Source organism: Anomaloglossus baeobatrachus, chromosome 1 (assembly GCF_048569485.1).
Source record: "Anomaloglossus baeobatrachus isolate aAnoBae1 chromosome 1, aAnoBae1.hap1, whole genome shotgun sequence".
Lineage (NCBI taxonomy): Eukaryota > Metazoa > Chordata > Amphibia > Anura > Aromobatidae > Anomaloglossus > Anomaloglossus baeobatrachus.
In genome coordinates, this window is record NC_134353.1 from 382,975,663 (window position 1) to 382,989,022 (window position 13,360).

General features: G+C 52.9%; 1 protein-coding gene across 2 annotated transcripts in view; it reads right to left on the minus strand.

The window, feature by feature from the left end:
* The window catches only part of RANBP3 (RAN binding protein 3), a 114,999-nt gene that overhangs the window by 16,483 nt on the left and 85,156 nt on the right, over positions 1–13,360 (minus strand). For both annotated transcript variants that reach the window (XM_075352520.1, XM_075352519.1), the window contains 2 exons: positions 13,201–13,297; positions 12,436–12,560 (listed from right to left, as the gene is read on the minus strand). In XM_075352520.1, coding sequence (XP_075208635.1) covers positions 12,436–12,560; positions 13,201–13,297 — 222 coding nt within the window. The remainder of the gene's footprint in view (positions 1–12,435; positions 12,561–13,200; positions 13,298–13,360) is intronic.

Consider the following 13,360-nt stretch of genomic DNA (forward strand, 5'->3'; position numbering starts at 1 on the left):
GGGCGAGAGCTGGGGGAAGGAAGCGCAGCGCACAGATCGGGGAGGGCGAGAGCTGGGGGAAGGAAGCGCAGCGCACAGATCGGGGAGGGCGAGAGCTGGGGGAAGGAAGCGCAGCGCACAGATCGGGGAGGGCGAGAGCTGGGGGAAGGAAGCGCAGCGCACATCCCGGGGAGGGCGAGAGCTGGGGGAAGGAAGCGCAGCGCACATCCCGGGGAGGGCGAGAGCTGGGGGAAGGAAGCGCAGCGCAGATCGGGGAGGGCGAGAGCTGGGGGAAGGAAGCGCAGCGCACATCCCGGGGAGGGCGAGAGCTGGGGGAAGGAAGCGCAGCGCAGATCGGGGAGGGCGAGAGCTGGGGGAAGGAAGCGCAGCGCACATCCCGGGGAGGGCGAGAGCTGGGGGAAGGAAGCGCAGCGCACATCCCGGGGAGGGCGAGAGCTGGGGGAAGGAAGCGCAGCGCACATCCCGGGGAGGGCGAGAGCTGGGGGAAGGAAGCGCAGCGCACATCCCGGGGAGGGTGACAGGTGAGGGAGCGCACACCTCCCGGGGGGGTGACAGGTGAGGGAGCGCACACCTCCCGGGGGGGTGACAGGTGAGGGAGCGCACACCTCCCGGGGGGGTGACAGGTGAGGGAGCGCACACCTCCCGGGGGGGTGACAGGTGAGGGAGCGCACACCTCCCGGGGGTGACAGGTGAGGGAGCGCACACCTCCCGGGGGTGACAGGTGAGGGAGCGCACACCTCCCGGGGGTGACAGGTGAGGGAGCGCACACCTCCCGGGGGTGACAGGTGAGGGAGCGCACACCTCCCGGGGGTGACAGGTGAGGGAGCGCACACCTCCCGGGGGTGACAGGTGAGGGAGCGCACACCTCCCGGGGGTGACAGGTGAGGGAGCGCACACCTCCCGGGGGTGACAGGTGAGGGAGCGCACACCTCCCGGGGGTGACAGGTGAGGGAGCGCACACCTCCCGGGGGTGACAGGTGAGGGAGCGCACACCTCCCGGGGGTGACAGGTGAGGGAGCGCACACCTCCCGGGGGTGACAGGTGAGGGAGCGCACACCTCCCGGGGGTGACAGGTGAGGGAGCGCACACCTCCCGGGGGTGACAGGTGAGGGAGCGCACACCTCCCGGGGGTGACAGGTGAGGGAGCGCACACCTCCCGGGGGTGACAGGTGAGGGAGCGCACACCTCCCGGGGGTGACAGGTGAGGGAGCGCACACCTCCCGGGGGTGACAGGTGAGGGAGCGCACACCTCCCGGGGGTGACAGGTGAGGGAGCGCACACCTCCCGGGGGTGACAGGTGAGGGAGCGCACACCTCCCGGGGGTGACAGGTGAGGGAGCGCACACCTCCCGGGGGTGACAGGTGAGGGAGCGCACACCTCCCGGGGGTGACAGGTGAGGGAGCGCACACCTCCCGGGGGTGACAGGTGAGGGAGCGCACACCTCCCGGGGGTGACAGGTGAGGGAGCGCACACCTCCCGGGGGTGACAGGTGAGGGAGCGCACACCTCCCGGGGGTGACAGGTGAGGGAGCGCACACCTCCCGGGGGTGACAGGTGAGGGAGCGCACACCTCCCGGGGGTGACAGGTGAGGGAGCGCACACCTCCCGGGGGTGACAGGTGAGGGAGCGCACACCTCCCGGGGGTGACAGGTGAGGGAGCGCACACCTCCCGGGGGTGACAGGGGAGGGAGCGCACACCTCCCGGGGGTGACAGGGGAGGGAGCGCACACCTCCCGGGGGTGACAGGGGAGGGAGCGCACACCTCCCGGGGGTGACAGGGGAGGGAGCGCACACCTCCCGGGGGTGACAGGGGAGGGAGCGCACACCTCCCGGGGGTGACAGGGGAGGGAGCGCACACCTCCCGGGGGTGACAGGGGAGGGAGCGCACACCTCCCGGGGGTGACAGGGGAGGGAGCGCACACCTCCCGGGGGTGACAGGGGAGGGAGCGCACACCTCCCGGGGGTGACAGGGGAGGGAGCGCACACCTCCCGGGGGTGACAGGGGAGGGAGCGCACACCTCCCGGGGGTGACAGGGGAGGGAGCGCACACCTCCCGGGGGTGACAGGGGAGGGAGCGCACACCTCCCGGGGGTGACAGGGGAGGGAGCGCACACCTCCCGGGGGTGACAGGGGAGGGAGCGCACACCTCCCGGGGGTGACAGGGGAGGGAGCGCACACCTCCCGGGGGTGACAGGGGAGGGAGCGCACATCACGGGGGTGACAGGGGAGGGAGCGCACATCACGGGGGTGACAGGGGAGGTAGCGCACATCACGGGGGTGACAGGGGAGGGAGCGCACATCACGGGGGTGACAAGTAGGGGGCGAGTAGCCGATCACGGGGGTGAGAGGTGGAGGGGGCTGGCAGCACATCACGGAGGTGAGGGGACGAGCAGCCGATCACGAGGGAAAGGGGCCAGGCAGCGGATCGGGAGGTGTGGGGGTGAGGGTGCGGGCAGCAGATCCGGTGGCAGATCGGAGGGCAGAGGCGGATCGGGAGGTGTGGGGGTGAGGGTGCGGGCAGCAGATACGAGTGGTGGGGGTGCGGGTGGCAGATCGCGGAGGGCAGCGGCGGATCGGGAGGCCGGTTTCATACAGTGCAATGGCAGCGCGGCAACATCCGGGTCCCATGCTCCGGTCTCATAACAGCATGGGACCGGAGCTTGTCGCCCTGCCATTGCACTGTGTACACTCACTGTGCTGGCGTGCTGCAGGGACGATGACGGTGGCGGTCACCGGCAACAGGTCCACTGTGATTGGAGACAGCGGTCACAAGGCCGATCTCTCCAATCGGAGCTACTGGAGCTGGGGGAGGGTGATCCAGTGAGGTCACCCAGCTCCAGCCAATGGCCAGTGCTATAGCTGCACTGGCCAGGGCTGGATTTCAATGTTTCAGTCACTTTAAGTGGCTGGAACATTACACTGGCTGTGATTGGTTGAGCGGCGTTCGTCAGCCAATCACAGCCTCTGTAGGTCCGGGGAGGAGGCACCACCCCTCCTGAGGTCAGGTACAGGTCCCCTCCTCCCCGAATCTGCGGTTTATGTTAACCGATCGCAGTCACCGGAGGCTCCGGTGCCGCGATTACGCCATGACGGAAAGATCCGTCCTTGGTCGTTAAGGCCCAGGGCACCATGACGGATCTTTCCGTCCATGGTCGTGAAGGGGTTAAATATCGCTGTATACAGGACACCCACTAACATTTGTTTCCTGGCACTTTATTTTTTTGCCTTATATTGCGATTAAATTTGAGAAGGAAAATTAATAGAATTTGAGACATATATACACAAATCTCTCTCTCATTTGTGCATGATCCAGGGCATTCCTCACTCCCTCCTTCCCATTATGTCTGGCCATGGAACATCTGGTTGCAGCAGCTTTCCCTTCTGCAGTAAAACATGGATTGGCAAACTGACCAGGTCGCCCACCATCCTCTACAGCTTTAAGCTTGAGGCTATCTTCATGTTATAGACAATCATCTTGCCCATCTCATACATAGATTTGACTTGCAACTATTTTTCATATGATTAGTTATACAGATTATAGTCCGGTCACTGTTTTGCTCCTAAAAAAATCAAAAAAATTAATTTTTTTTTTAGTATCTTGTAAATCCTCCTTTTGGCTTTCAACAATGTTGTCAAGCAAGTATGTCTCGATCGAAATCTGCTCCCAGTTTTCTTCTACACGTTCCCAATGTTGGTGCGTATTGGTTTGCTTATTTGGTTACATATACAGCTTTTTCTTCACTTGTACCCACAAGTGTATGATTGGATTCGAATCTGGGGACTGTAGGGGCCAATCCAGCACTCCTACCATGTTATTGAACTATTTCTGCTCTCTGCATCTCTGCTCTCGACCTATGCTTTGGGTCCTTTTCCTGCTGGACCACCATTTCCTCCTTTCCATACCCATATTACTCGTATGTACGAAGCTACTAGCCTTGTAGGATGCTCACATATAGCTCAGCAGAGATCCTGGTGAAGTATCCAACACCTTTGGCTGTGAAACATTCCCATATCAGGCTTCCGCCACCAAACTTAACAGTTTCTTAAATTTTTCATTCAGTGAGCCCCTTTTTCAATTGTTGCTGACGGACCCATTTGCACCCATCAGAGCCTAATCTATTGACTTTTGTCTCATTGCTCCAAATCACGTTTACAAGTCCAACATTGTCATAATTCTTGAGATCAAGTTTGTCAAAAAGAACGAATCATGAAGTTGAGGCCATTTCATCTTATTTAAGGCCACCATGCCAGACTTGTGTAAAGTGCACTGCACGGTGCTTGTATGGACGTCTGTGATCTCACTATTATGAAGCAGACAAGCCACCTCCACCGCCGTGTTTGTGGCATTTTAACTAACAGACCTTGCAATGAGCCGACTTATTGATGACAATATTTTGTTGGACATCCATCTCTTGGCTTTTGAATGAATTGATGGACTTAATTTCATATTCTTACAACGGTCAAGGCACTTGCATGATGTACTTTGCCAATTTTCTTGGCCGAGAGACCGCTATTCATGAGATGGATAGCGGTTTCTCGGCCAATGATGTGGTTTCTATTTTTTTGGAAAATCTTCATGAGAAGAGGTTGTAAATTATAGTATGTAAGAAGAAAACAATTTATCCCACCACTATGAGCAAAAACGGTAACAATGCAGTGACACAACTAATCATATGCTAAATTTTTGCAAGTCATATTTATGTATGAGATAGCCAAGATGATTGTCTATAAAATGAAGGTAGTCTCATCCTCAAAGCTGTAGTGGATGGTGAGATGTGGAGCCTGAAAGTCAAAAGCTCAAAACATTGCTATTTTGCTCATCAGGGTACATGAAGAATTGGTTGATATTTTGGCCAATATACAAACTTGCAACTCACGTCAAGGGTCCTCATTGTTTTGCAAGATAATGCAAAATGTAGCCATGAACATCTATGTTGGTCTTGTAATATAGGGAGTCTGTCCCAATGCAGTGCACTTCCAGAGCACTGTAAGCCAGATATTTTACACTACATGTGTTGGACCAGCACCCTTTACAAGCCTATCCCATGTGCAATTCTAACACTAAGTAATCACCTCCTCCATGAATGGGTAGGCTATGAGTAGTAGACTCATCAGTATTTTAGCACTTGTGTTGCCTGCCTCTTTATCAAGGGGGGCTACTGCATTCTTCTATTATTTGTTTTGCAGTAATAATGTCCCTATGCAGCCTAGCCTCTATTTTACTATATACTATTGAGTCTTTTTTTTTATAAAAAGGTTACAAATGTTTTAATTTGAGAAAACCCAAATAAAAATTAAATTGAAAAGAAAGATCTAAGGGAGAGGCTCCCAGAAACAAAAGACATGCAAAATATTCTGAAAAAGGAAACTCTGCATTCAACGGTAAGGAATGTCAAACATTATTATACCACAAAATATTTCTAAACTTTATTTTAAATAAAAAAAAGTAACACTTAGGAAGAAAAACTGAAGTTGTTAAAACAAATGTTCATCACGGATAGTACATGTTCCCATTATAGACCTACAGTGCAGTGCTGCAAGCCGAGTGCCAGTTTATTGTGATCCAATTCTCTCGCTGCGAGAATCTGAGCTGAGGAGTAGATGGAGAGATTAAGGTCACCATCTTCTCCATGATCTGTGTTGACGTACACTAGATTGCAATCAGATGACATCAGAGTGAAGACTGGCGGCCCGGCGCTGGTACTCACACATTCCGAGTGCATGACAGGGGGGAGTGTGCAGCATACACTGTGACCTCCACAAAGATGGCGGAGATCTCCTCCCTCTGCGGTGATATTGACATCCCAGGGGGCGCATCCAGCGCACAGCAGAAGCAGTGTCAGTGTTATATAATAGGGTCGCAGCCCAACAACTGACTTCTGCACAGGGACTGCCATATTTGAGGTGACTGTCGTTACACACAGCAAATCTAAAATGGCAGCCCCCAGGGTTTCAGTAAAAGTAGAATTAAAAACTAAACAGTGAATTTAATTTCTTTGTCGCTCCATTGGGAGACCCAGACAATTGGGTGTATAGCTATTGCCTCTGGAGGCCACACAAAGTATTACACTTAAAAGTGTAAGGCCCCTCCCCTTCTGGCTATACACCCCCAGTGGGATCACTGGCTCACCAGTTTTGTGCTTTGTGCGAAGGAGGCAACACATCCACGCATAGCTCCACTTTTTAGTCAGCAGCAGCTGCTGACTATGTCGGATGGAAGAAAAGAGGACACATATAGTGTCCCCAGCATGCTCCCTTCTCACCCCACTGTATGTCGGAGGTGTTTGTAAGGTTGAGGTACCCATTGCGGGTACGGCGGCAGGAGCCCACATGCTGATTCCTTCCCCATCCCTTTTTACAGGGCTCTGGGTGAAGTGGGATTTACCGGTCTCCAGGCACTGAGACCGTGCTCCATCTACAGCCCCTGGAGAAGATGCTGGATGGAGCGGAGTACATCAGGGACATGGCCCTGCTTCCTCAAGGTACTCTGTGTCCCCGTGCATTTGGCGCTCACACCGCAGCATGCTGGGTGTTGTAGTGCGCCGGGGGACATCAGCGCTGCGGCGCCTGTGCCATGGCCTCATTCAGCTTTGCTGAAGCAGGCTCACTTATGGGAATTGGTCGCGCCGGCCGCTGGGACTGCGGCGCGGCTGGCACTTGTAGTGCGCCGGGGACTTCAGCGCGGCCTGCGCTTTTACGGCGGCCGCGCTGATAACTAGAGTCCCCGGCTTTTGCGGCCTGCTTCCGTTCGTTCCCGCCCCCAGACCTGCCAGTCAGGAGAGGGGCGGGACGCTGGCCACTTCCAGGAATCGGTCGCGCCGGCCGCTGGCAGCGGCGCGGCTGGCACTTGTGGTGCGCCGGGGACTTCAGCGCGGCCCGCGCTTTTACGGCGGCCGCGCTGATAACTAGAGTCCCCGGCTTTTGCGGCCTGCTTCCGTTCGTTCCCGCCCCCAGACCTGCCAGTCAGGAGAGGGGCGGGACGCTGGCCACTTCTATGAATCGGTTGCGCCGGCCGCTGGAACTGCGGCGCGGCTGGCACTTGTGGTGCGCCGGGGACTTCAGCGCGGCCCGCGCTTTTACGGCGGCCGCGCTGTTAACTCGAGTCCCCGGCTTCTGGGCCTAGTCTCCCTTCGTTACCGCCCACAGCCCTGACAGTCAGGGTAGGGGCGTGACGCTGCATAGAGCAGAGCTGAGAGCTGGAGTATGTTTTGCATACTCCACCCCTCTCACTGTGTGCACTGTGAATCCGGATTCCCGCACTTTCTCAGGCACGCCCACGGCTTCCTTCTCTACAAGGACACTGGCAGCCATTAGTGTCAGTTTCTGTACGATACAGAGACAAGTGTGGAAGACCCTGGCATTCTGATAGTCACACAATCGCTGTAACAGGCGTTAAGCAGCACCTGTGGTGCTAACCCCACTAGTGCAGAAGTGCACTTATAGATATGCTTGTACTATATACATTGCACTGTTTAGTCGCACGTTGTATATACCCTCCTGGATTATGCGGAGGAGTTATCAGCATATTCTCTGTTTAAAACAAAGGTGCAGAACCACATGTTTTTCTATACAGCTGGTACAGCATGTACGGCTATACGGCCGGCAGGTACATAGACTCCCATTCTATGCACTAATGGCCAGGGGATGAGGACGGTGTCTGCAGTATTTACTGACAGTTTTTCTGAGACTATGGCTATGATACTAGAAGCCTAGCAGTCCGGACATGTCTCTCACAATATGGGCACTGTTGAATCATTGATCCATGGCCCCCCTCAGTGTGAATAACTAACAGCTCCGGGAATGTCACACGCATCCCAGAGTCACGGCTCTGCACGGACGTCAGTCCCAGACAGCCTAAGTGGGCTCGCTATGAGCGGCCTCGGTTTCATCAGGGTCCTAACAGAAGGACTCGCTGTGTAATGAGGCGGAAGTAGCGGCTCAGGATTCTGATCCTGAGACCGCTCTCAATCTGGATACACCTGATTGTGACGCCATAGTAAATAATCTTATAGCGTCCATCTATAGAATGTGGGTTATTTCTCACAGCTCCTCCAGTGGAGGAGTCAGCTTATCCAGATATGCGCTTCTCCAAACGGCTTAGGATACACGTTATCCCTGTCCCCTGACTTGGTCAAGGACTGGACCCAATGTCCCGAGCGGCATCCTCCAATCTCCAGGCTTGTAGCTAGATCCATAGTTGCAGTGGGAGATGGAACTGCAAATTCAAAGATGCCACTGACAGACAGATGGATCTCTGGTCGAAAGCCATCTATGAGGCTGTCGGCGCACCGTTGGCTCCGGCATTCTCTCCCTTGGGGCACTCCAAGCTATTTCAGCTTGTCTTACACAGATTGACACGGTTACACGTACATCTGTGCCGCAGGTGGCATCCTTAACCTCTCAAATGTCTGCATTTGTTTCTTACGCGATTCAGGTTGTCCTGGACTCTGCGAACCGTGCGGCGGTAGCCTCCGCTACTCCGTGTTTTTAAGCAGAGCCTGGTCTGCTCGTTAAGTGAATGGAAGGCAGATTCTGCTTCCAAAAAAGGTTGCCTAACCAGTTGCCTTTTTCTGCTGACCGACTGTTTGGTGAGCGTTGGATGTAACCATCAAACAGTCCAGGGGTAAGGATTCATCCTTTCCTCAGCCCGGACACAACAAACCCCAATAGAGCAAGAGGCAGTTGGGGTTTTCGGCCTTTTCGAGGCTCGGGCAGGTCCCATTTTTCCTCGTCCAATGTGGACTCAAAAGGATCAGAGGAGCTAAGATTCTTAGCGGGCTCAGTCTCGCCCAAAAAAGCGACAGTCTGAAAACCCGCTTCCAAGGCGGCTTCCTCATGACTTGCAGCCTCGGTCGGTAGCAGGCTCTCCCGCCTTGGCGATATTTAGCTGCCATAGGTCAATGACCATTGAGTGTGAGACATTCTGTCTCACGGGTACAGGATAGAGCTCACTTCTCGTCCTCCAACTCGATTCTTCAGAATTTCTCCACCTCCCGGCCGGGCCGCTGCTCTTCTGCAAACAGGGTGCACTCTATAGGCAGAAAGAGTGATGACCCCCGTTCCTCTTCAGGAACAAGGTCACGGTTTTTATCCCAAATTCTTTGCGGTACCTATAACAACGGGCCGTTCCGTCCCGTTCTGGATCTAAAAATGCTCAGCAAGCTCGTGGACACCAGGCGGTTCCGGATGGAATCCCTCCGCCATGTCATCGCCTCAAGGTCCCAAGGATATTTCCTAGCATCATTAGGCATCAAGGATGCTTATCCACACGTGCCGATTGATCCAGAGCACTAGCGTTTCTACGCTTCGTTATAGGAGACGAACACCCTCTGTTCGTAGCTCTACCTTCCGGCTAGCGACAGTCCAACTGGTCTTCGCCAAGGTCAGGGCAGCAGTAGTCACAGTCCTGCACTCTCAGGGTCACTCTGTGGTCCCGTATTTAGACGATCTACTTGTCAAGGCACTCTCTTAGGAAACATGCCAACACTGCCCGAACGTTGCGCTGGAGACTCTCTAGAGTTTTGGGTGGATCATCAACTTTTTAAAGTCAGATCCGACCCCGACCCTATCGATAACATATCTAGGCATAGAGTTTCTTACTCTTTCAGTGATAGTGAAGCTGCCGCTAGACAAACAGCATTCACTACGGGCTGCAAGCTCTTCTTTAAGAACCAGTCGCACACATTGAGACGCCTCATGCACTTCCTACGTAAGATGGTAGCAATGGAGGCAGTTCCTTTCGCGCAGTTTTACTGCGTCCACTACAATGGGACATTCTCCGCCAATGGGACGAGGAGTCGACGTCCCTCAACAGAGTCGTCGTTCTTTCTCAGGCGGCCAAGGAATCTCTACGGTGGTGGCTTCTTCTCACCTCTTGGTCAAAAAGAAGGTCCAGACGCGAGTCTATCAGGGTGGGGAGCAGTTTTTCTCCACTACAGCGCTCAGGGTACGTGGACTCAGCAAGAGTCCACTCTTCAGATCAATGTTCTTGAACACAGAGCAGTGTATCTTGCCCTACAATCCTTCCAACAGCGGCTGGAAAGCAAGCATATCCGACTTCAGTCGGACAGCTCCACAGCGGTGGCATACATCAACCACCAAGGAAGAACGCGCAACCGGCAAGCCTTCCAGGAAGTCCGGCAGGTTCTGATGTGGGTGGAAGACACGGCATCCACCATATCCACAATTCACATCCCAAGTGTGGAAACTAGGAAGCTGACTTCCTAAGTCGCTGAGGTGTGGCCGAAAGAGTATGGTCTCCTCACCCGGACGGGTTTCAGGAGATCTGGCGCCGCTGACAGAGGCCGGACGTCGATCTAATGGCGTCACGGCACAACAACAATGTGCCAGCTTCATGGCACGGTTTCACAATCATCGAGCTCTGGCGGCAAACGCCTTAGTTCAGCATTGGTCGCAGTTCCAGCTACCTTAGGTGCCACCTCTGGCATTGTTGCCCAGAGTACTGCGCTAGATCAAGACCGACTGCGGCCGCGCCATCCTCGTCGCTACAAATTGGCCGAGGATGTTGTGGTACTCGGTTCTGTGGTGCCTCACGGTAGGCTAACCGGGGGCACTACCAGACCAATCAGACTGGCTGTCTCAAGGGCCATTCTTCCATTTGAATTCTACGGCCCTCAACCGGATGGTGTGGCATTGAGTCCTGGAACCTAGTGTCGTCAGGATTACCTCAGGACGTGGTTGCCACCATGAGACAGGCTAACATACCAACGTCCGCCAAGATTGACCACAGGACGTGGAAGATGTTCTTATCTCGGTGCTCGGCGCAGGGTGTTTCTCCCTGGCCGGTTGCATCGTCTATGTTTCCTTCCTTCCTGCAATCTAGGTAGGAAAATGGGTTGTCGCTCAGTTCCCTTTAGGGACAAGTCTCAGCGCTATCTGTATTTTTTCAGAAACGACGACTTCCTCAGGTACGCACGTTCCTACGGGGAGTTTGTCTTCTCAGCACTCCGTACAAGCGGCCGTTAGAGCCCTGAGATCTGAACAAGGTTCTAATTGCTCTCCAGATGCCGCCTTTCGAGCCTTTGAAGGATGTCTCCCTTCCCGTTTTTCACGGGAAGTGGCCTTCTAGTAACGGTCTCGTCTCTTAGGAGAGTTTCCGAGCTAGCAACGCTCTCATACAAACTCCCTTCCTGGTCCTTCACCAGGACAGGGTAGTTCTGCGTCCGGTTCCGGAATTTCTCCCTAAGGTGGTATCCCATTTTCATATCAATCAGGATATCACCTCACCTTCTTTGTGTCCTCGTCCAGTCCATCAATTTCAGAAAGATTTGCATCTGTTGGTTCTGGTGAGAGCACTCAGGTTCTACTTCCCGCATGGCGCTCCTGCGCCACCCGGATGCACTCTTTGTCCTTGTCGCTGGTCGGCGTAAACAGTCGCAAGCTTCCAGATCCACCCTTGCTCGGGGGCTCGAGGAACCAATTCTTGAAACCTACAGTTCTACTGGGCTTCTGGTTCTCTCAAGGCCGAAGGCCCATTCTACCAGAGCCGTGGGTGCATCCTGGGCATTACGGCACCAGGCTACGGCTCAGCAGGTGTGTCAGGCACCCACCTGGTCGAGTCTACTTACTTTTACCAAGCATTATCAGATGCATACCTACGCTTCGGCAGACGCCAGCCTAGGTAGATAAGTCATTCAGGCGGCGGTTGGCCACCTGTAGGAGAGGGCCGTTTGACGGCCCTATCATGAGGTATTCTTTTACCCACCCAGGGATTGCTTTTGGACATCCCAATTGTCTGGGTCTCCCAATGGAGCGACAAAGAAGAAGGGAATTTTGTTTACTTACCGTAAATTCCTTTTCTTCTAGCTCCAATTGGGAGACCCAGCACCCGCCCTGTTTTCTCGGGGTTTTTCTGTTTTTTCGGGTACACATGTTGTTCATGTGGTATGGTTCAGTTCTCCGATGTTTCCTCGGATTGAATTGGTCTTTAAACCAGTTATTGGCTTTCCTCCTTCTTGCTTTGGCACTAAAACTGGTGAGCCAGTGATCCCACTGGGGGTGTATAGCCAGAAGGGGAGGGGCCTTACACTTTTAAGTGTAATACTTTGTGTGGCCTCCAGAGGCAATAGCTATACACCCAATTGTCTGGGTCTCCCAATTGGAGCTAGAAGAAAAGGAATTTACGGTAAGTAAACAAAATTCCCTTCTTTGTATTAAAAATTCCTGATTTCATAATCACTATTAATACAAAAATAAACGCGACACCCTACCTTTAAGCTCAGTTTAGTATTTCTGCCCCCTGCATTGCTAAAAATCAGTGGTTATAATGCTTGTGCTCAAAGAAGTGAGGAAAAAGCAATCTGACTTCATAACCTGCGCTGGATGTATACTGCACAGGGCAGAAAAGAAAACAAAATCCAATCTACTAAGTCAGAGTTACCCTTCTAATTCATGCCATTTTATTAGGTTCTCTTACCTGCAGCACATTGCTCTCGGCTTCTTCTCCAGTGATTACCTCCACTTTCTCCAGTAGACATCGCTTTGCTGTGGCTTTTGTATAAGCTGCTGCAGATTCCGCCAGCGATTCAGAGATATTGTTAGCTGAAAGTGACACAGAATATGTTAAAAAGAAATAAAAAAAAAAAAAAAAAAAAAAAAAAAAAAAAAAGATACCTAGAAGACTAGCATGCAAAGCTTTACTGCATTTTTATGGTCAGCCACAATTCTCAAAAATGTAATGCTCACAGTCATTAGAATGGAAGTCATGGCAAATAAGTCTTACTTTTAATTAGTGAACCCACCCCACTCACACCTATTTCCAATCCACATGATACGTATATATAGCCTGGGTCTCAGCTTCCCGTACACGGTAAGTTTTTTTAACTGCATGAGAGGACACACACAAGCTAGGGACCCCAACGTAGAGAAATACTTTGGCGTAGTGTTGGGGCTCTATTGCATTGATCAATTCAGTAGCTAAATTTCTCTTTATTCATATATTCATGGCAGTAATGCAGGTTCCATTTTTCACATTTCATTCTTACATATAGCGATTGAATTTTTCATGTCAGTATTCACACAGCAGTTTCTGCTATTACATGTATTCCCCTTGCATAGTCACTGGTGTGCATACCTTATCTCCATATAGTTACTTTTAATTAGAAACATTGCTGTTTGCTTGTCCAATACTAAAAAACTGGTAATTACATTTTTCTGTATAAGAATCACCATACAAACCCACATTTCTCTGGAGTGTTTTCCAATGAAGATCCTTCAGCGCCAGATTCTCCAGCATTTTCTTTATTGCTGTCAGAACTTGTTTCAGTTTTGGGTGGACTCTGAAAATGAGCAAACCACATTCGGTTTTAGGAAGAAATCATTTATTTCTAGTCTCAATCAGA